This window comes from Macrosteles quadrilineatus, unplaced genomic scaffold (assembly GCF_028750875.1).
Source record: "Macrosteles quadrilineatus isolate MER2022 unplaced genomic scaffold, UCM_ALF_1.0 Scaffold_21__1_contigs__length_2333173, whole genome shotgun sequence".
Lineage (NCBI taxonomy): Eukaryota > Metazoa > Arthropoda > Insecta > Hemiptera > Cicadellidae > Macrosteles > Macrosteles quadrilineatus.
Window position 1 is genome coordinate 1,316,572 of NW_026542614.1, and position 24,679 is coordinate 1,341,250.

Below are 24,679 nucleotides of genomic sequence, written 5' to 3' on the forward strand. Positions count from 1 at the left end.
ATTTGTTTAGTTTGCTGGTTTTCTGCGGGGACGGGTGGGGGTATTTATTAATTCTGATAGAAATTGTTCCCCAAAATCTCACTCATCATTACCAAAAATTAACCCAAACAAAGAATTAACGCTCTCTTGTAGGCTTAGTTTGTTGTATATACAAAGTCTGTTAGCTAAATATCAAACCTAAAAATAATATTTGTATTGCTAAACAAATGATTTTAGAATGTTGACTTTAACATCCCTCCTCGTAATGTGTTTGGTGGGACTGTTGGTGTTGTGGAGTTGGCTGCACTGGAAGTATCACAGGCTTATCAGGGCTGTCAGCAAACTGGAAGTACCTTTTCCCAGTTTCCCATTTCTGGGACACATACCCTACACTCTACTAGGACATGAAGGTACATATTGATGTTCAATGTGGTATTTGTACAGATAATTTTAATTTTCCATGTCATGAAGTACTTATGTTTACTCATGCTAGCCGTATGCTACATATTAAAGAAAAGAATATTGCAAGACATTTTAAAAGAATGCAGTTTATTTTTTCTGCTAGCTAGTATAGTGTGCCTTGTTTCCTTACAATGCATTCCCAAAGAGCATTCCAAGATTATTAAACTAAGAAATAAATGTATTTGAATCACTATCCAACTACTTTATAAATTTTCAACTTTAGAGTAGGAAGTGAAATAAACATTAACTTAATAACTTACAATTTGGTTGGTGGATAGTAAAACGGTTAAACTAATTATATATTATGCAATAATAAAGCGCCTTGTAAATTTGCATTTTGTCCTTAAATAATATTTAAACTGAAATTAATGCCAACAAAATTCCTATGAAAAATACTATAGCCACAGAGAAGTAAGGTACAGAAGAAACATTCCAATTGTTACACTTAGGTGGTGTCTAGCACTGGTGCTGGTGTCTAGGGCAAAGTCCCTCCTCTGCTTCCCTGCCCTCATGTAGGCTACTACAATGCTCACGGTGGAAGAAGAACAAGTGCCCTGTACGATAGGAATTTCCGCACAGTAAGATTACTTGCTGTTTTTTGGGCTTCTTCACTTGTCACAAGTATACTTCCGGCACAACATACCAGAACTGAAAGTGCACGGTCGTCGCACGAGCGTATTACCTCTGTACCTTACTTCTCTGTGTTGTAGCTGAAATTTAATCGGTGAAATAATATCTTGTTTAGGCTGTTGGATTTAGAAATGCATTTACCATCTCAATGTCAATGTTATAATATAAAGATTGAAAATCTTTAAATTTCAGGATTAACAGAACGGTTTTTAAAAGGGGGAGTGGAAATACTGCAAAGTGGAGGACCACCAATGACTTGTTTATGGATTGGTCCTTTCCCAATTCCAATACTTGGTGGGGTCAAAAACATACAGGTAAATAATAACAAATGCATACAAACCTTGTAATAAGCTAAATGCTTATGGTGTATAGTCAGACTGGATTTTGCCGCCGAAATGATCATTTTGGGCCGCCACTAAGTAACGCTAGCCTCTTCCTCTCTCTCTCCGCTGATTCTTTGTCTCACTCACACTGCTGTGGGGTCCCATTCACACCGCCACGCACCAGCGATAGTAGCACCTTTCCTACTTAGCGGCCGTCGCGGAAACTTGCCAAAATTAAAAAATCCCAGGCTGAATTTTTAACAGGGGCATTTTGCTTCTTATAAGGTTTTTTTTATTAACTGATAATACTGGTTAATATTGCACATAGGTTAATTGGTAAGTCATCCCACCCGTTGTGTTGGTTATTCAAAACAAAAATCTTAATAAACGATCAGCAACCTGGCACATGGTTTCTCCTATTATCTTGTCAACAACCTTTATCATGGGTAAGCAATGGAAGTAGGTTTGGTTTTTATGGGGGAAATCAGAAAAGTCACAATACCGTAGTTTGAACTCTTATTTTTACAGCAATGGTGGTTGTACCAACTTATTTAGAAGTATAACATACTATATTTTAATTTAAACTGTTCAGGCTGTTTTTGTTAACTTTAAAAATAATAGATAGTTTATTTCATCACTAGGGTGTTAAGTGACACTTTTCAACACGAGCTCAAGTTTTACTATTGAGGCAAAGCCGAGGTCGGAAAATGAGCGAGAGTTGAAAAGTCACTTTTTGCCCGTGTGATGAACTATATTTTTCGTCTTATTGTAACATTTAACTGACTAAGATGGAAAACAAGAAAGATTGTTGTCAGTCAAGATAACCTCTCAAAACGACTTTCAACTTATTTTTAATTTTTATAATGCATACAAGCAGCTGTTAATAAGTGATTCCATATCATTTAATAATTTTGTTTATTATGATTGTCTTAGTATACATATTCTAAATTTCGAACTATTGACAAGGATGCAACTATAAGCTAACTATACTGATTAAATCAATTGAGATATAATTTCAAAACATGCGATGCGATTGATGCTTTATTACGTTCAATGAAGTTTAGCACTGAGTTTACAACAGCTAACTTTTACAACCTAGGGAGTAAAAGAGCTAATCTAGACCATCCAAGTCTATTAGAGATCGATGCCTAGACACATCGATGAAGAACAGCTGTATTCTATTCAGTATGACAAATATATTATTTTATTTTCAATCATGTGGTGAATTATTTTAATTTTCATTTACAAAACATTTATATAGCACTTTGTCTAGCACATACATAAATCCATGTTGAAATTGTTTATGCAAGAAAATACAAAACAGCCTCTTAAAATCAGATATTAACTTTAAAATAAATAATTTTAATTGTATATTGTGTTGCAGAAAATTCTAAACAGTTCGTGTACTTTAGAAAAGGCAAATGAATTGGCCTACATTGATCAATTTATGTGTAATGGATTACTAACTGCTCCTGGTAAGTTAACAGGTTTGCAAAGCTATATTACTTTTTTTTTACCAAAAAGCATTGATTTGTAAACATAATTAACGCCTTTACATAATTTTACACTTGAGTAATAATGCTCATAAGTGATACTTATTATAGTGTACCAATAAGTATTGTAATAAAAAAAATTTTTATGGAAACTACAAGACATTTTTTACCCTACCTCATTTGTAATGGCCAAGTTTGTAATATAATATTAAAATTCCCATAACTAAAGTCAAGACATTTGGTTAGCCAAATCAATGACGTTTAGCGGTTTGTTAGAATTGTCCACGAATAATTATTTAGAAATTAATTACATACAGATAAAAACCTCACTAACTTGACAGTCTGCTAAACTTGACAGCTAACAGCTGGGCTTACAAAAAAATCTATTTTTCCTACAGTTACCTAACAATGTACATGTTCTCTCACTGATTTGAGAAAGCAAAGTGGCCAATTCGCTCACCAGTGAGACAATGTTCACATTGTCTCACTCTAATTACTTTGTCTCACTCCAGATTTGCAACGTGAAGGCACGAAATAGTGAGCGCGTAACATGCAGGCAACGTCGTATGCGCGCGAAATACGTTGGCAGCACTGGCTGTAAATCAGCTGGTCAGCTGTTGTACTGTTGTATTTGTCACTTCACATTAAATGTTATATTAAAAGTTCACTTTTGTGTAAAAATAGGTTATGTTTCTTCATGTTTCTTCACAAATGTTTTTGTTTTATGGTAACTGTAGGAAAAGTATAATGTGCAACTCGAGTTCAAAGTACAATTGCCTCACTCGAGAAACCATTCCTCACTCGCCTACGGCTCGTGAGTAAGGATTTCTCTCGAGTGAGTCAATTGCTCACTTTTCTCACTAGTTGCACAAATAACTATTTCAAAACATTTTAGATTTAATTTTTGAATATTCTACATTTCTTTGAATATTGTTCACTGTTCACTCATATGTAAAAATACTTATGTAAGTAATAAATTTGTGCAGCACGTATGTAAAAATTAGTCTGTCATTGTATTCATCTAAAGAAACCATTAAAAATGTCAAGTTCTGGATAACTCGACAAATCCTAAACTCAACAACCTCTGGGTCCCCAAATAGTCAAGTTAGTGAGGTTTTACCGTACTAAGAAAGTATTGGAAATGAAATTGGTATATGAAACCTGTGAAACAACAAACAATCTCACCTGAAAAATTCTGCTTTGATCAAATTGATTTGCTAAAACAGTTCTAAAACTAAAATTTTAATAAATTTCTATAAGGAGTTCATGTTTTTGACTGCAGAAAAAGTAAAATTGCTATAAGTTATCAAATTAAAACATTTGTACAGTACTAGAATAAAAGTAAAACAATATGTTTTACACATAGAATCCTTCAACATTTTTACCAAATTTAAAGTATTCATTACTACTTTTAGGTCACATTTGGAAAATAAAACGCCGACATATTAATCCTCTGTTTCATCCACGCAACCTTGAGCTGATGTTGCCAACATTCAACCGAAATAGTGAAGAATTGGTGACAAACTTGTCCAAACACGTTGGCAGTGGACCGTTTGATGTGATGCATAACGTGATGGATGCAGCTCTCAAAACTGTTTGCAGTAAGTTGCCTGACCCAGTGAAGCAACAAATATTAACTTTTTATAAGGGAAAACTAATGCTAAGACTCTTGAAAATCCAAGTATTATCAGTTGAGTTTTTTCTAAATCTAACCTTATTCAAATGTTGGTTTTAATAATTAAAAGAAAACAGAGTTTTCTTAAATGAAATGAATGATTTATTGTCGTTAAAACTATATAACTTCTTGATCAGCATTGTACGTGTTATTAAATTTACGGAAAGTAAATAAAAGAAACGTCTTATAACACTTAAAACATATATTTACGCTTATACTGTTACTCACAAGACGGTAAATGTACAAAAAAGATGGTAAGTGGTACCATCTTTTTTGTATATTTACCGTCTTGTGAGTAACCGTATAAGCGTAAATATATGTTTTAAGTGTTATAAGACGTTTCTTTTATTTACTTTCCGTTAAAACTATGTACAAAGTGCATGACAATCGTCTAAAGAAAAACAAAACAATCAAGATGGCTCTGGCATTAAAACTAAAATAACTAAAACTCTAAACCAAAGTACTCTTAGAGTAGTTTTTAAAACTTGTTTGAATTTTAAAACACAGTTTTTTGATGGAGGCAGGCAAGAAACTGTACATTTTAACTTCTTGGTACTCAAAACTATTTTGAGTGGCTTTATACTTATGCCTTAGTGTGGACAGATTATCTTTAGATCTAGTACAATAGCTGTGCACATCAGATATCTTTTCAAAGTGAGAAATGTTTTCTTTTACATGCAACGAACTTGCCAAAACATACAAAGATTGAAATGTGAGAATGTTAAGACCCACTAAAAGGGGCTTACAATGTGTTCTTCTATTCACACTACAAATGAACCTGACCACCTTCTTTTGTAAAGTAAAAAGCAACCTGTTAGCATAAAAACCTTTGACTATCAATACAACTTCAGTATCCAATAATCAATGATAAAAACTGTTTGCCCACAGTGAGGGCCAACACATTTTTTTTTTTTTTTTTTTTTTAAGTATTAATAAAGTGAACTATTAAACAATGTCTTCTTGCTTCTTGTTTGTGAAGGGGAAGATCTCCAATCAGAAATGGATGTTATCCTTGGCATGAGATCAAACCTTTTCCTTAGCCGGGTAGCTCAGTGGTTTTAATGCTTGCCTGGTAATCAAAGGGTAGCTGGATCAATCCTGAATCTAGAACCAGCGTGGTGTCAGATTTTCTTATTTTTCATTTTTTGAAAAGTGTTAGTTTGTGTCAGTGTAAACTAAATAAATCAAAATGTAACTTGAGGATCACAATGTCAATTAACCAACAAACATATAATAAAATAATAATCAAACGGTCGCCGGTTTGATCCTGAGAAAAATGTGTAAATTTGTGATGGTTTGAAACTGGACCCAGCTGTCCTTGATCATTGGTCTTTCAATAAATGATCCTGACTAATGAAACATGGTCTTAGTCAGTAACAAAGCTACACAGGTCATCACACACCATTCTACACTCAACCTTTACTCATATTCATATTTGGGTTAAAATATGCACATAGGTAGCGTCCCCATCTTAAATGAAAATGAATAAAAATATGAATAATACAAGTTTCAACACTCTAAATCGAATTTCTTGAAAACATTTCAGATCTAATATTTGGACCAGATATAGAAGTCGACACAGAATCTCAAAGCTTCAGAGGTCTTAGATGTATTGTGGAGAGGTAAATCATTATCAATTTCTTCTTAGTTTATAGTCAGTATTGAATAAGAATAAGAAGCTTAAAATACTGAGAGAGAGAGAGAGAGAGAGAGAGAGAGAGAGAGAGAGAGAGAGAGAGAGAGAGAGAGAGAGAGTTCACAGTTACTAAAACACCCTGATTTTGTTTATCGCTAACTTATTTATTTAATAACTAGCTGTACCCGCGAGCTTTGCCCCGATTAACTTCATAAGTATTCGCATGGGCCAATCACGTCTTGGTTGAAGTTCGTTCGCTACGCTCACTCACCTTTAGGTTGGAGCTCGTTCGCTGCGCTCACTTGCCTTCAGGCTAGCTCGTTCGCTACGCTAACTCAACTCCAGTTTGAAGTTCGTTCGCTACGCTCACTCACCTTATGGTTGCTAATTAATTAGCTGTTGTCATAAATTAAAAAAAAAATAGTGCTGCACCCTGTTGGTAATTCTTGTAACTTTAATGCTGTTGGACATCATAGAACAGAACCAACTTGTTTAATTGAAACAGCTGTTAAGATTCATTAATTATTCCTTTTAAATATGAAAAATCATAAGTTTAACATGGGAAACTCCAGAGCCACTGGGGTGGAGCCCGAAAGCCCGATCAGAATAAAAACTACTTAGTTATCCTATTTAATGCCCAAAGAATCGGTGTACCGAATATCAGCCTCCTAGGTAAATGGGAAGTTGGAGAATTAATTAGTGATGAGTGAGTGAGTCAGTGAGGGCTTTGCCTTTTATATATTCAGACAAGAAATATGATTGGTTGGAAACCACCTACCAGAAGTTACAGAGTTGAAATAATCTCCTAAACAAACAAAAAGTGATTAAAACAACCTTTAACATAAGGCCATGATCCTCTATTACATATATTATTCAACATTTATAATTATGAATATCGAATATGACAATTTTAATTATAACATTAAAAAAATAGCATCAATATCAACGGATGTTTGAGTTATATTTTTGAAAATTAACTTAAGACGATTACATAATCTCCCATCATCATGTACATTGAGCGTTTATAAGCCAATCGTCGACCTCCTTCCTACTCACTAAGAAGTTCAACTCTCATCTTTTCAAATAATGTTAAGAAAATATTTTACTAGAATCCATAATCACATGGTGAAGTAAGGACTTTATATGTGCGAGCTACACAAAGATCACTGCGAGTGTCAATAAGTAAAACATCTTATTTATCGTACAACTACAGTTTTATACCAGAATGTTGTTAATTGGTATAAAATAAATAACTTTTTCATTGGTTTGGATGAGGTCAAGTTTGTTTAGTGTACTTAATACAATTTAAATTACTGATAATATTACGCTACATTAAAAGAACTTGTTTTGGTGACATCTAGCGGTATTTAGACGAACTGTTGCCGACGACGATATAAGTGCTATCTAGCGGCGCCCGAATACACGAACTGTTTCAAACGTCGATCTAGAATAAAGGAGTTTTATTGGTAACTGTGGTAACTGTTTTATTGGTAAGCTGTGTGCCCGTTCTACGCACGGGGATCTATCTTATCGTAGTCAGTTAAAAAAAAGTACAGAACTTAATTAGGGAATTTGCTGCGCTGCGCTTTAAGCACACCAAAATACATAAAAATTAGTATTTGACATCATTGTTAATGTCATCAAATTGTATCATAACAATTTATATTTGCTTAGACCGAAGATGACCCGAAATTCTGTCAAAATGACGGCTTATTATGTGAGGAAGTACTATAGACGATTTAGATTGGTAATTATAATTAAAAATACCAAAATAGGCCACGAACAATTGATACATAAACAACGTAAAGCGTTTAAACAATTCATGATTGTTTGCTGAATAAATGTTTTACTAAAACGCGTTATCGTTTTCTTACCATAAACTATCATTTTGGAATCCAGACAGAAAAAGCAAAACTTATACAGTTCAGACATCAATTAAATTGAATACGCCTGTAATAAATAAGATGCAACACCAACTATAAATAACTTGTAAATTACAGTGATGTGTTGGTACGTAAAAATGATTCTTGCTGCTACCAACGGTTCTAAGGAAAATAACCAGTACCAAAAACAAAACCAACATTTACTGTTAAGAACCATAGTACGTCCGACCAATCATATGCGTTAATCAAGTCCCAAAGTTATTGGTCTCTTGGTTTTGGATTTTCTCGTAAAAAGTTATCGGCAATCAAAGTTATTTCCCATTAATGCTTTATTTGTAAACAATTTTTAATGTAAACTTATCGGTGTCAGTTTGAAAAAAAAAAACAACCTTATACAACAACTTTTTGTTATTTAATAGATTAGGTATTCTCTAAACAATGATTGGTAACGTAACATTAGAATGAAATGTGACAAAAATCACACAACGTTGGGTTTTTGGACATTTGTTATTTTATTTCTTAAGTAGGTAGGCCGTGTATTCTAGGGAAAAGTACCGGTATCAAGGATCGTCGTCAAAAAGGTTGTTATGAATAATTGGGTAGGCGTAAGTGCCTAAGAGATGGGCTATGGGCCTATTGGCTGTATGGTCCAGCGATTGCATCATACGGTGAGTAAATAATAAATAAATAAAAAGGCCTTTATTTGCGAGCGAGTTTCATAATACATGGTTTTCAAACTAACTCAAGTCACTAAATCTAAACTATCCTAATATATTTACATAAGTATATACAAACAAATTACAACAGAATAATTACAATATATATTTTACATTTGTTTTTTTCATTGCGGCCCTGAATGTGTTGTACGATTTTGAACACTTGATCTCTTGAGGGAGGCCATTGTACAACCGCGGGCCGAAATAAGAAAAAGACTTTCTTCCAGCCTCAAGCCTCACTTTAGGAAAGTGAAGCTTGCGGTCGGAGCGAGTACTACGCAGACAGATCTCCCTCCTGTACTTCAGCCTCTCGCTGAGGTAATGAGGCTCTCCCAGCGTGAGCACTTTGTGGACCAGGCAGCAGGTCAGCTTTCTGCACATGTCATCCATTGGGATGAGCTTAGCAGCATCTCTGTAGGAGGACACGTGTTCAAAGCGACTAAGGCCAAAAATGAACCTTATGGCAGAATTTTGAATTCTCTGAACTCTTGCCATATCCTCCTTAGAGACGCTGTTTCCATATGCAGGAAAGCAATATGTGAAGGCTGGAAGGACCAAGGACCGCATGAGTTGCGTTTTGGCAAATTCTGGCAGGAGAGTTTTGAATCTGCTAAGACCTCTCAATCTTCCCACTGCGCGTTGGACTGCAGATGTGACGTGGTCAGAAAAAGAGAGGTCTTTGTCAAGTACAACACCAAGCGTGCTGACAGTGTCACAGACAGACAATCCCATGCCATCAAGGGTGACTTTAATGTCAGATTTTCTCAACTCCTGCATTAGAATATGTGGTCCAGTATGCATGACAACACACTTGTCAACGTTCAATCCAAGGCCATTCATGACAGACCATTGAAAAATGCTGTGCAAATCAGCATTGATGAGTTCAATTGCTGCGGATGTCATGTCTGGCTTGTATGACAAGTGTAATTGACAGTCATCAGCATACAAGTGTGCTGTACAATATTTTACACTTCTGGGCAAGTCAGACGTGTATAAATTGAACAGCACAACAGGGCCTAAACAACTACCTTGAGGAACACCTCGCAATTTGCAAAGCGGATCTGATGTCCCACTCCCAATTTTGGTAACCTGCAGTCGGGACTCCAAATAGGACCGAAACCAACATACAACTTTTTCGCTGCAACCATAGTACTTCATTTTTGCCAATAATAATTCATGATCAATAGAGTCGAATGCTTGAGAGTAATCTAAAATAGCTAATGTGCTGTAGAGTCCTTTGTCTTTGGCATCAAATAGATCAGCAAACATATTAGTCAGTGCAGTACACGTGCTGTGGTTTTTTCTAAACCCTGACTGTAGCTTAGGCAGTATATTATACTCATCTAGAAATAAAGTGATTTGTTCGGTTACTATCTTTTCCAGTATCTTTGAAATTGCAGGTAACACAGAGATAGGTCTTAGCTGCTGGATGGTTTTTGGCGTAGCAACTTTAGGCAAAGGTTTCACGTAGGCAATCTTCCAACTGCTAGGAAAAACACCAGAGGCCAGGCTCATATTTAATAAATGTGTAATTGCTCCTAATGCATATGGGCTTACCATTGTAAAACCATTGTTTTATTCGATGGCAACAATAGGCAATTAAACCTCCTACTCAACTATCTGAATAACATCGCACCCAAATTAAAGTTTACTTTAGAAACAGAGTCAAACAATAGAATAAATTTCCTAGACCTCACAGTCACGAAGAATAACAGCAAATTTGATTACAGTATTTACAGAAAACCAACCACTTCAGCTCAAACAATTCACTCCACTTCTTACCATCCGTTTTCGCAAAAAATAGCAGCCTACAACTCCATGATCCACAGAATGTTAACTGTTCCATTAAGCCCCGATAATTATAACAAAGAATGCTCATTAATAAAGTATATCGCATCAGCCAATGGGTACAAACACGATTTGGTAGACAGATTAATTAACAAATGTAAGAACAAAAGAAAACAAGATATTAAACCAGATAAGAGTGAGAGAAAATATGTTTGCGTGGAGTACAGCCACTCTGTAGAAAACAGCCTTAAAAAAGAACTAAATAGGCAAGGCATCGACTTAACGTTCCGAACCACCAACCGCACTAGGAACATCTTGCATAATAAAGGGACTAGCAACAAATTAAATAACACCGGTGTTTACCAGATCAGTTGCCCAGATTGCCCATGCAAGTATATAGGCCAGACGGGTCGGGCATTTGAAACCCGCTACAGAGAACATAGGCCTACTCCAAAAATGGTCAAACAAAAATCAGCCTTCGCACAACACCTGGTTGATTCAAATCACTCAATGAGTAGCATTGACGATGGTTTAAAAATTCTACATGTCTGTGGGAAAGGTAGCAAACTTGACACCTTGGAGGAGTTCGAGATTTATAAAATTTATAATGACGAACAGTGTAAGGACCACATCCTTAACGAAAAATTACAGTTCCAGTCTCACTCGATTTTTAATACAATATTAAACTCAGGAACAGCTGATCGAAGATCTGATAACATCAGTGATAACAGTAGAGGAGACGATGTGACGTGACCTCCAGTCTGCTACCAGCCCCGCGCCGCGCCGGACCAAATCAGTATTATGATAGCGCTATCTAAATGTCAATTGTGTATTCGTACCGTATTAATGTCTTCTGTGTTCGTGTTCGTGTTTTAAATGTGTTTTTGACGAGTTGCAAGCTTTGATAATGTTGTCTTCGCAACGAAACATGTAAGCTGTTGAGCAATACCATTTTTGGACTATTTGACTGAGGTATGTAAAAAACCTATTATTGTCTATCATTATCTCCGTGTTTTTTATCTGTTTGAAATATATTCAGTATTTCAATATCTATATCTTTTCCCGATCCCATATTGGTGAAATATTCATTTATTCTGTTAATATCTAAATCAGGGGGGAGCACACTATTTCTCTTACTACTTATAATCTCACAATTTTTTAAACAATTCCAGAACTCTGCAGGTTTTTCACATTTTGCAAGCTTGTTAGAGAAGAATCTTTTTTTAGCCTCTAGTATCATGGAATTCAATTTATTCCTCGATGTCTTGTACTCATACCAGTCCGAAGAATCTCTGGTCTTCCAGTATTTGTTACGGTGCTTATTTTTTAAAAGTGACAATTCTTTAATCTTTTCATTTATCCAAGGAGCCTTTTTCCGTGTTACCTTCTTACAAACAACAGGAGCAACCTCATCAAACACCTTCTTTATATTATCGGTAATGAATTTCTCTATCTCATCAGGAGACTCTAATTTGTACACATAGTTCCAGTTAATATCAGCAATTATATTTAGTGCAGTATCAACATTGAATTTGGAATAATCTCTATATGTGATTAGCTTCGACCCCCTTTTGTCTTTCTGACAAGATATACAACAATATATTAATTTATGATAAGTCATCCTCATTCCTCTGTGGTCAACTATGCTGGGGGTGTCTATGACTCCAACACTTTCAATCTCGGCAGATTTGTCTACTATAATATGGTCAATCAATTTTGCCGAGGTTTCTGTCACTCTTGTAGGCTCGTTGACAATTTGTATAGTGTTGGATTCTCTCATCAGCCTACACAGGTAATTTGTTTCGCAGGTTTGTGACAGCATATCAATATTCGTGTCCCCCAAATAAATGACTGATTTGACTTCAACCGCAAGGTCAATAAAGAGGGAGCGAAACAGATCCGAAAGGCGAGTGTACCTTATGTAGGAAGGCCGATAAACCACACATATACCAAACTTACTCCCTTTGAAACTCACCACCACACAGAGATGCTCAATACCAGGATCGATGAAATCAGGTAGGGGGTAAGGCTGAAAGTCGATGCCGTCTTTCACATACAATGCCACACCCCCTCCTGGGTAACCATTTCCAGCATTGCGATCGCAACGAAGCATTGAGTATCCCGGTATAGCATAACTGTCTGTGGGTGTGTTTGGGTGGAGCCAGGTCTCAGTAACCCCTAAAATGTCAAAATTAAAGTCATGAACAAGTGAGCAGAGCTCATCGAAAGCTGTGTTTAGAGACCTTATATTGACATGGGCCACTATGAGATTCCCTTTACCCCCCCTCCCAGTCAGTTTTCCGGGACATGAGAAGCCCTGGATGCCTCTACAATAGTATTGGAGACGCAACCGACATTCTCAGTCCCGGGAACATGACAGGGAGTAGGGGCAGCTCCACGGGAGAGAGCACTCACACGATCCAAAGCTGCAGAAATGTGGTCCACAATCAGAGAACCTAAGCGAGAGGTGCCCCTTCGATTGAAGTGGACTCCGTCCCGGGCTAAGTCACTCCTGCCAACACAACGGTTTGGATCAACAAAAGTTACGCCAAAATTATTACACATGAGTAGGAACTATTGACTATATATATATATAGTCATAGTCAATGATAGGAACAGTAAGTGACACATTGGAAAAGCGAGTTTAGCATCATCTGTAAACCTCTGTTACAATCACCCACTGCAGTTATGATTTTTTACTTTACACTTTACACAACTGCCATTGAAGCGCCGACAATGAGTGGAAACCTTCTTTCTAAGGTATTGGTGGCGATCATTAATAAATTTAAATTTCCTAGCCGTTTGCAACACTGATTCAAGGTCTTTTTTCTGGTTATCAAAACTCAAGAACAATTTTATACACAAAGAATCCCTGGTTCCTGACCTGGATGATGCCTAGTTATTTAATTTAATTTACGGTTACACTATATTATTGCACTTGCGATTAATTAAATCCGTTATGTAAGAAAAACGTTTTTAACCTCACTTGGTTGGGATTTGCTTTCTAAACGTGATTGAAATGGTTGCGGTGTTTGTAAACAACATTTGTAAACATATCAGTGACAGCCAGAAAAAATAATCTTGATCCCAACAGCTGTTCGTTATTTCATAGATGATTATGTGATTAAAATTGGAAAAAAACTTGACAAAAATCGCACAAAACTGCATTTTTTAAAGTCTGTAATTTTGTTTACAAAGTAGTAAGGCAATATTTTAATGGCTAAAGACGCTCTCGCCAATCCAGTGAATACATTAAAATGACTCAGATCTTGATAGGTACTCTCGTTTTCCTCGAGAAGATAGCGTAAAATGCCATATTGAGTGTTACAGACAGACAGACAGGCAGACAGAAATAGAGCTAAGACTCGTTTCTGCTTCTTTAATGTATATAACGTAAAAATACCCTAAAAATATATAATTCTGAGCAATGTACAGACAAAACTCTAATTTTATTTATATAGATAATTTTCTTATATTACATTTACATTGCCACTATATATGATTACCATTACATGATATGGTTAACCACTATAAATGATTTACCATTTATAAATTACATCACCACCTATTATAGTTTTAAGATATTGTCTATTCATTCCAGGATTCCAGAAATATTTATTTATCGAGCCACTCGATTTTGGTTGAGATTTGATGTTATATTTGAATTTCTTTATGGGAAGGAAATAAATGAGATGAACAAGCTTTGGCAGGAATTTACTGAGCCTCTTTTAAGGGTAAGATTTTTTTGTATTTTTTCTGGTAGTTCTTTTCTGCATCATATTTGTGTTTGAATGACTCATCAGTGTGAGGTATACGCTTATTTTGACATTTATTGATTGATTGATTTTGTGCTTTTATGCAATATAAATTTTTTATTCGATCTCACCCCAACAATCAATCTAAAACTGAAAGACCTGTGGGTGTAAGTTTTTCTGCAAGAATGATTCTTCATGTTGATTCTTCATGGACACATACTGAACTGGCACTGTCCTTAGACTACTATAAACTATTACCACCCAACATTTCAGCCTTTATACAGGGTGCCATCTCCAGGGGGTTTACAAATTGCATACAAACCACCAGTATTGCAAAATGAAGTATAGTAAAAAGTAACAGTTGTAAGAAGAACAAGAGTAGAGCTACCTATAATTAACTATGTGTTTTATTCAGAAGAATCAAATTGTCTCCCTAAGCCAAATAAAATAGATATTTTAATAGATTTTTGGTTTCAGATAGCAAAAAGTAAATGGGAAAATAAAAATCAAGTTGAGAACCAAATTGAAAATGATTCTACGAACAATTCAACTGACAAGAGTCCAGGTTGGTAGTGAATTCATATACTCTGAAAAAAGATTTCAATTGTTTGTGCCATATAAGATGGTATCGACACTAATTTGGTATTATCATTGACTGTTGGATACAGAAGTTTGTATTAATAGTCAAAGGTATTATTCTGTACAGCTTTCAATCCGAAACTACTTTAAAATTTTAAGTCCATTAGTAAAAGTATAAACAAACTATATTATCTTTATTAACTTACTAAGATAAATACCTGTGAAGGGATATGGAAGCCCATTCCATCCTTGTCAAGATGTATGTACACTAGGAGATTTTTTCAATGTGTTTTGTATTTTCAGGACTGTTGAACCTACTTGACGTCCATGGTGTTATGGAGCAAAAATTTCCTGAATTTACAGAAACTGATCTGAAATATGAAATGATAACACTTTATACTACGGTGAGCTAATAATACTATGTGCATTATGTTTAGAAGTTAGAAGTTTCATGACTTTGCCTCTTTTATTTTATGAGTGAAAATTTAAAAACGTACGTTTTTATGTCCCTGGCCTTTTACTTCGTAGATACTGGATTTGTAGTTTATTATTATGTGTTTTAATATTTTTTGGGACGGGGGCAACATGTTACACACATTTATTTGGTTTTAAATAGGTTCTAGGTATTTTTTTCGTATTTTTAAAGTCTCGAAATTCACGACCATGACGTGTCCCTAGGGTACATTTTCCAACTTTCACGCTGTTTTTAGACTAATTATTCATGCCGAAATATATAAAGCCATATTTTTATGTCATCAATGGTTATTAAACTTACAAAAAAGGAGCATATTATAATTTTATTGTCATTGCAGACTGACTACCATAACAAAATAAGTCTGTCCCTCGATTTGGCGTCACGACCATTTGGGAAAAATTTTCAACTTTGGAGCACTACAGTGGCAAGCCTGGCGTCGATGGAGTCAGTTGGTTTTAGAGACTAGTTCGGGGTGTACGTCAGGATTGTAGTGCCGGTCGTTTTGAGTTGAAAGGAGGAATTACAAGATTAATAAAGGAAAGATTGTGTTTTTTGTAATTTTGGTGTGTCCATGACCGTACGTAGCCATTCGATGAAGTAGACATGGTGTTAATTTTTGTTTATAAGATATTTCAATTGCTAGATTAACCTAGAAGTCCACTTTGTATCCTCGAACATGAGGTGCAGGGCTACCGCCAGAACAGAGCCAAATAACACGTAATTTCACGACCAAAGTTTCACGACCATCGCGGTTTTTTTCACGACCAATCCAGCCTTATGGATTATAGTGTGTTTGGTCGTGACAATAACTTTAGTATAATTGTAAATTGAACAGTTTAGTTCAATTGAAACACATAGTTTTATTATAACTAACAGTATAATTGAAGGATTGTTTGGAAAGATTTAGATTATTCCAGACAATTCACGACCGTACCGCTTGTCCCTGACCATCACGTTTATGATTTCTATCATAAAAATTTCAAAAATTAAAATATCGTCATATTTGAATGTTTTATACACAAAAGAAGCACACCTCTATACAAACATAACGATTTTTCGGGTCTCAGGTAAGTTTTTTCGGAGTAATACAAACTTAAAAAGATTTTATTGGCTTTTTTCTATTTTTTGAGTTTGTTTTATTTTTTTCTAGAAAGACCAAATATACCAAAAGCTCAGTGACCTTTTTGTTGTATAATGGTCATAAAAGTAAACTAGTTTATAGCAAAACATAGTTATAAAAATAATATTAACTATTTTAAATATTCATTTAAACGTCCGTTATGGTCGTGACAGGATTTTGTGTTTTTCTACTAAAGATGCTCTTTAAAAAGAAAACTACCAAAGATATTGCGTTACCATGGACATTTTATGAAACTTCAAATGTTAATGAAATAAAAAAAATAATAAAAGTTTTGAAAAAAGGGGGAAAAAATTTGCAAAGTGCTTTTCCTGAAAACGTACGTTTTTAAATTTTCACTCTTATATTTGAAAATGGCAATATAGGTTGCTTGAAATTTATTCTTGTTTGAGCGATAAACTTGATGTCTGTGTTGAAAATGTATAAACAAATATTTTAAGATTTATTTGTTTTATCTTATTTTTTTTAAAGCTTACGAAGGCACAATATTTAAATTTAAAGTTTTGGACTATCATTTCTTACATTAAAAAGCTTTTAATTTCATTATAATTTAATAAATCAAGAAAGATTTTTTTCAATTAAGTGGTACAGTTAGGGTTGTCCTTCAATCAATAAAAGGTGTGTATTTGTTTTATACAATAGATTTAAAGTTATTATTATTCTCCTCGGATAGATTTAGTACATTATTATTCTCTTCTACAGCCTCACACTACTGTATTGCTAACACTTATACAACCATAGCTAATTTGTAGAACACCATCTCTAACCTTTATGTTTCTTCATACACTGCAGGGAACTGATACAATAGGAGGAGCAGTGTCTACTTGTTTACTCTTGCTGGCCCAATACAAGGATATTCAAGTAAGTGGGACAACTTTATGAAGATTTCTTCATGTTATGAAATAGTTAGACAGGTCTATCTTTATCCATTTTTTGCCTCCTGGATTGATAAAGAGTACTAATAATAATAAAATAATTAGGTATTTAACCTATTATTATTAGACAGGTCTTGTCATATTGTTGCTATTACTGCAATTTATTTCTGAAAAATATTCCTCGTACAGCCAATAATAAAATAAAACATGAATGATTACAACTCAAAATTTGAGGTTTATCCAGGGATCCCAGGTTCCATATACCGGGTGTCCCAAAAAGAATGGATCAAAAGTAAACTGACATGAACACTTTATTCTTAAAGATAAAAAGTTGACTTTACATACATTTTATTTCTTAACATTCTAAGTTTTTCCTAACATGATTTCACCGCCTAACCTCTACATATTCTCCGTTGCTCGCTCGGAGAAAGTCAAGGCGGTGTTCAAGCTCAGACCACACATTGTGTCGCATTTCATTGGATATTTTTCCAATGAATATTACATTTTTTAATAGCACACCCAACTTCATCTAATCTGGATTAATAATAAACCATCATATGTTTTTACATCTTACTAATGATGGTTTATTCATAATCCAGATCAGATGAAGTTGGGTGAGCTATTAAAAAATGTAATATTCAATACCTTTGTTATACTAAAAATAAAATATGTGGGTCTTATACTGGTAGCTGTTGTTGTGTGTAGCTAAAATTGTCCACAATAGTGATGTCAGTGTTTTATAGGATCGTCTCTATCAAGAAATAGCAGCACCAGACAATATAGAAAAGGATGTTACGATGGAAGATATTAAAAAGTATACGTACTTGGACCAAGTGTACAAAGAGACCTTGAGATGGGCCAACATTGTCCCCCTAGTGGCAAGGAGGACAACGGAAGATCTTGTGCTAAGTAAATAACCCAGTGCTTAAATTAAACAAATATTGTACCGGTACCTTAAACTGTAGATTAGTTTTGTTGTCAAGAATCAATCAGGCAAATATCAGGATAGTAAATTATACTCACTCCTAAGTTTAGTTTCACAAATCATTCATAACTCAACTTGCACACGGCAAACACATATTAAATTTTTTTAATGGCCTTCTCTTAATTCAGAGAGACAAGAAATAAATCAGTATGTTTATTCCTTTGAACTATCATAAGAGAACATTTGATTCAAGAGTGACATAACCAAACTGTCTTGGATGTAAATATGAAGAAGAAATTAGTTGAAAAATGTACCTGATGTATACTCCAACATTGGAGTTAAGCTTAACTAATATTGTGCTTTGTGTTTACAAACATTGCTAGTGCATTTAGCTATCTGATCAATGATCAATGACCATCGAGTGGTCGAGTGGTGTGAGGCGTTGTATCTCCTCGTGTACAGCTCTGTGCATCTTTTGTTAGGTTTTGGTGTAAAACTCATTCGGCTATGTGTAGCTTATGACATGGCTTAGTGGGAAAAGCCTGTCTGAATCTTACTAATATTATAAATCTGAAAGTTTGTGAGTTTGTGTGTGCGTTGCTCAATCACGCATAAACTACTGGACGGACTGGGCTGAAATTTGGCATGATGATAGCTCACATTCCCGATTAACATTAAGGCATATTCTTATCTCAAAAATCCTTTCGGGCTCCGCCCCAGTGGCTCTATAGTTCCCCATGTTAACCTTATGAGTATTCATATTTAAAGGGAATTAAAGAATTTAGTCAGCTGTTTCAACTTTACAAGTTGGTTCTATAATATCATAGACAAAAAGAATTAAATATAGACCGTCAGCTGTGCTGCGGTTACCATAGGTTCTGGCGCACACCACTTGGAGCGCCATGTAGTTATGGTGTACGCGCTACGTAAACTACAGCGGTGTGCGCCGGAACCTTTGGTAACCATGGTAACCGCAGCACGGCTGACAGTCTATATTTAATTCTTTTTGTCTATGATAATATGCAATACTATTAAAAAGTTATAAGGTTTCCCAACAGGGTGCAGCACTATTATTATTTTGTTTCTGCATATTATATGACAACAGCTAATTTGAACTTAAGCAGCAACAAAACGCCGTGATACAAAATGAGAACTGTCAAGGTAGGATTGTTTATAGTTAGTTAGGTTTGAGATTTTAATTTAATGAATAATTTGTGATATTTTGCGAATGTTTGATAATTTATTTTTTTCTATTGTTAAGGTGCAGTAGTAGAACATTATGACAATAGTAGATCTGTTACACTATATCATACCGTAAATTTATGAACCAAATTTTATCAAACTGCGTTCTCCCCCATTGCAAACGCAAAGCTTGAGTATAACTGATGCAATAAGCATTTTATACTTAGATGCCAACCCCTTACGAAGGACGGGTGCTCCGCTAGTGTATAATAATCTGTGGACTTCATTGGAAGTAGACAAGATGGGAAGATTATGTATGAAGACATTTATATGATATGTGTGATGTCTTTCATGAGCTTGTAAAATATAATTTGGATTTTTTAATGAGATGATGAAAAGCTATTGTGAAAAAAGTCACAATAACTAATTTCAAAGAACTAATTTACGATCCAACCTATTTTACAGTTGTCATTCTTTACTTGAACAATATTTGTGTAATTGAATAATCCTCACGGTTTCAGGTGGTGTGACAATACCAGCTGGTTACACGGTCGCAGTTGCTATGATAGCCAGCCACTTGGACCCAAAGATATTCCCAAATCCACTAACTTTTGATCCAGAGCGATTCTCTTCTGAAAATAATGCAGAACGAGAACCATACTCTTTCTTGCCTTTCAGTGGGGGCTCGCGAAACTGCATTGGTAAGATGCTATCTTTTTTATAGTTAAACATTGCTATTGCTACATCAGATTTAATATCGATATTTTTTAGGAAGATTGTTGGTAAAATTAAGCTCTAAGAGTTAACTTAAAAACATAATTATTTGGCATTTTATGCAATCAGGTTGACACTTACTATAAAATTCACTTAAAGCTAAAAATTATTCACTAAATTAGCGCTATATGTAAAATAGTTTTGTTTTTTCACTCAGAAATTTGGCATTTTATGCAATCAGGTTGACACTATAAAATTCACTTAAAGCTAAAAATTATTCACTAAATTAGCGCTATATGTAAAATAGTTTTGTTTTTTCACTCAGAAATTTAAAAAAGAGCATAATTATTTTGGTATTTAAAGCTAAACTTACATGACACTTACTTCAACATGATGAGAAATTCCTATGATGAACAAGTTCTTTCAAATGCATAAGATAATGTGCAACACTTTTTTTCTTTTATTTTTGCTTGTGTCTACTTTTTAGAACGGCATTTTTCCAATGAAGTACAGTAATTCAAACGCTTTTGAGGGAATAAGCAGTCCAAAAACACATTAACGCTAGCAACACACCCAACCCAAGGTTCAGAAATTATAGGTGAAAACTAAGACAGGATAAGGGGCACTGTGAAGAGTAAAAGAGGGAAGGTATAAAGAGGGAAGACGTCCACTATATTATTCTTGGATTCACAATACAAAGCAATGATAGTGTGTTTATTAACTTAGTCAAGTGGGCAGAGCATTGCTGTTATTATTTTTTTCTTAGAGTTATTTTAAATTCAATTAGGAATATTTCTTGTAAAAATGTACATTTAGTAGAAGTTCCAAAAGTCAGAATTCTATTGTTCACAACAATTATGACATTTTTCATGAAGGCTGTTTCAATTTGCTGCTCTGATTTTCTTTTGCTCATTAAACAAATTATATCTTATTTTTAAGATGACATCATGCCGCTAGCATTATAAGTTTTGTACCGTTTTTACCCATCTCTTAATAGTGCAGGAAAATAGTGTTGGATTCGAGAATTTTAATTTATCAGGCTGAAAATTGGTGGAAATGTTGTACGTACAGCTGGGATCATCATACTAAAATTCCCGAAAAATCCCACTTGGGCAACATGCCGCCATCTTGGAAAATGGCCGCCATAATGGATTTCCCCCCTTGTGTCACATATTCAAGCATAAAACCACTCCTAATTAATTGTGATAAAAACGTGCAGTTTCTTCAAAATTTTTTGTCGGGATGTAATTAAAATATTTAGAGCCATTATAGTTTTGTATGGAATTTCAAATTTTTATGCTAAGAAATAAACAAAAATAAATGGAGGGTAATACTGGTCTTGCATTCAAAATTGATTTAAGACCTATTTTACTCATCGGGGATAAAACCACTCTGATTAAATCTTATATGTAATTATATTTGTTTGTGGTCTGTAAGTATGCCGTCATATTGACGCTGGACATGTGATTGCACCCTACGTTTTAGACCGCCTCATGGTGGTGACTGTAATAAAATTATGTAAATGGAATTAAATTACTAATAGTAAATAAACAGTTGTGTTAGTATTACTTTTATAACTTAGTTTTATTTGATACATAATATTTTTCTTTTTTATATAAACTCCAAAAAACTGAATATATTCTGTTTGACAATTGATATGTTTGTGAGTTATAAAAACGATATCTTTGATGTGACTTTTTCCTCTTGCTGCAAAGTGGAATGGGATCATTTGGATGTCGGTCATGTTGACTTCCCGGTCAGAATGGAACTGGGTTGGTTAATCAGGTACATCAATGTCCCCTTCTTCATTAATTTATTACTGATGTGGCATTGATCCCGTGACCACAACCGTTGGTGCAGTAGATACACAATGGTGAAAAAGATAACCCATTTTCAGACACCCACAATACCTGTTACATCCAGTCTTACATGCACCTCTTATCAAGTTGAGGGAGGAGGTTGTCAGGTAAAGGGGCATTGAAGTAGGAGTTGGAGTAAATGTACCTATTTCGTTCTTTTTCCATCCCCACTCTGTAGGTGGAAGAGAAACCCCTAGCCATTCTTGACCCTGGTGGTACAATCTAAGGTTGTGCTCTCTAGCAGTTTCAGAAGTTGGTAGAAGTGTTGAAAAGTCAAATTAAAAGTCAAGACGTTTTGATATTGCTTTCAGGTACTGTTTGTATGAAGTTCTTTTGAGTCCCTGACAGCTTTTTGCTCCATATATAGGGCTACAAGAAATTCCTAGCCAGCTTTGACGATTTCCATCTGTGTGGATTCCGCCCGATTGAACACATACACTTACACTGGTTGGCAAAGAATTGGTGATTTCTCCAGAACATGAATGCTTGTATCTTCCCTTTCCTGTAGGTTGCTGATGTGGTATCACAACCGGACATAGAATGCAGGAAAACAAGATGCTCGTTGACATTGTCCATACTACTTTGCAGTGCTGTTGATGGAAATATCTTTTGCTAATGAGCTTTTGAAAGTGGAATGAGCATTTAGATATTTTTGTCAGGGTCAGTAAGGGTCAATAAAAGGACGAATGCCTCAGTGTTCTTTCCAACAATTGCAGAGTTTTTTCTTGATTGGCTGTTCTGTTTGGCTGCCATTTTTCTTGGGTGGCTGTTTGGACAATTAGACGGTCTGAATGAGCTTTCGCATGGACCGCTTGTATTCAGTTTCTGTTTGGATGGCTTACTAATTGATCCTTGTTTTGTTGGTTGCGTTGGCTAAGAATGGATGCTGCTGGGATAGCACTTGCACATCAGAACCAACAAGAACTTCGGCAGATGTCGCTTTAAACGTTCGCCTAACGTGTTCTACATCCTTCATCTTATTTTCCTGGAATCAGTCGAAAACAACAATGACTTGATTTCCGTAATGTTTTACAATGTATGTCTGGTACGCCTTACAAAAATGTCAGAGAAAATATCCGATTTTTGCCAGACTACCATGTGAAAAAGATGCCCACCATCTATCACAAGGTTTGGAGCTAGTGGAAGACAATCCGTAGAAGGACACAATTTCTCCCTCATGGTCCTTAGCGCAGCCTTGTTGGGTTTTCTATTGGTCCCATCGTTGAATAATGCTGTTTGGTAATGGTGCCAACTCGTATTCAAAACATGTCTACAACTGTTAATCATTACGGACAAGACACATAATTTGATAGAATAGCTAATTTTGGCTAATAGGAATAGTTTCACCCCACACAACGACCACATTTCCCATGGCTAAATGTGACTGTATCTTGTCTGATCTCCTAATGGGTTTTAATGTGGAAACATATCCCCTCACTTCAGCATGCTGCATGAGAACTCGTTTCATTTACAGCATTATATTACAGTCTCCACCACGACGTGGTCTAAAACTTAGGCTGCAATCGCACGTTCAACGTCAATATGACGGCATACTTATAGACCAAAAACAAATATTTTGACATTTTCTTGTGCGTATTGACCTGTTCTAAAAAACTTATGCTGGTAAGTCTTTCTCCCGATGAGTAAAAGAGGTCTTAAATCAATTTTGAATCCAAGACTAGTATTACCTTTCAAAAATGTTTTGGTTAGTTTTTGCATAAAATGTTAAATTACTACACACAGTTATTTACATTGGCTCTAAATATTTAAATTAAATATTTAAATTACATCCCGACAAATAATTTTGAACAAACTGCATGTTTTTATCACAATTAGGAGTGGTTTTATGCTTGAATATGTGACACAAGGCGGGAAATCCATTATGGCGGCCATTTTCCAAGATGGCGGCATGTTGCCCAAGTAGGATTTTTTGGGAATTTTAGTATGACGTTCCCAGCTGTATGTACAACATCTCCGCGAATTTTCAGCCTGATAAATCAAAATTCCACTATTAGGCTAAATTTTACACTTTTTCCCTGCACTATAAGTAGGTTTTATTTTTCAGGTCAACATTATACTAACATGTTGATGAAGGTCATGTTAGTTCATATTTTGAGGAGGTACAAAATATCTACTGTCAAAGACGTTCACAAGTTGAGGAGGAAAATGGTGATAACTCTGATCAGTGTGGAAGGATACCAAATAATGTTGGAAAACAGAGAGCACTAAGAATACATTTTAAATTGACTTTTGTACCTTGATGGAGTACTACTTTTCCATCTTAAAGTAAAACCATGTACTTTGAGTTGTTATTTAAGCTTCATATTTATTTACGGGCTTACATTTTAGATTACATTCGTACTGCATAGAACTTTTATTCTTTCTTTTTCTTTACCCGATTAGCTAACTTTTTACTAGATCAATGTGCTTTCATTAAAATGTTATGTGTTTTTCATCCAGGTTTCAAGAACTTGGATTATTTTACATTTAGGCCAACCTTTATTGTTGTTCCCTGATTTCTTGTTAGAAATATATTTGTGACACCAAAATGGGGGGGATGAATCCAATACAAAAATGTGATGGATAGTCTAA

At 35.0% G+C, this 24,679-nt stretch overlaps 1 protein-coding gene across 1 annotated transcript; it reads left to right on the top strand.

The window, feature by feature from the left end:
• The first annotated feature begins 1,293 nt into the window (after nucleotides 1-1,293).
• Nucleotides 1,294-24,414, top strand: LOC129005437 (cytochrome P450 4V2-like). Its single transcript, XM_054434325.1, has 11 exons — nucleotides 1,294-1,385; nucleotides 2,779-2,869; nucleotides 4,303-4,488; nucleotides 6,109-6,184; nucleotides 14,187-14,319; nucleotides 14,818-14,905; nucleotides 15,223-15,323; nucleotides 17,325-17,393; nucleotides 18,151-18,316; nucleotides 20,036-20,215; nucleotides 24,153-24,414. Exons 1-11 carry the CDS (start codon nucleotides 1,323-1,325, stop codon nucleotides 24,314-24,316), a joined length of 1,317 nt encoding a protein of 438 aa, XP_054290300.1. The 5' UTR covers nucleotides 1,294-1,322; the 3' UTR covers nucleotides 24,317-24,414.
• Nucleotides 24,415-24,679: the final 265 nt, after the last annotated feature.

What these genes read in the sequence shown, in the direction of transcription:
- LOC129005437 (XM_054434325.1), top strand. Translation starts at nt 1,323, where the DNA reads ATGACTTGTTTATGGATTGGTCCTTTCCCAATTCCAATACTTGGTGGG. An exon ending in TGGATTACTAACTGCTCCTG is followed by an intron (nt 2,870 to 4,302) that starts GTAAGTTAACAG and finishes TACTACTTTTAG; the next exon opens with GTCACATTTGGAAAATAAAA. An exon ending in AGCTCTCAAAACTGTTTGCA is followed by an intron (nt 4,489 to 6,108) that starts GTAAGTTGCCTG and finishes AAAACATTTCAG; the next exon opens with ATCTAATATTTGGACCAGAT.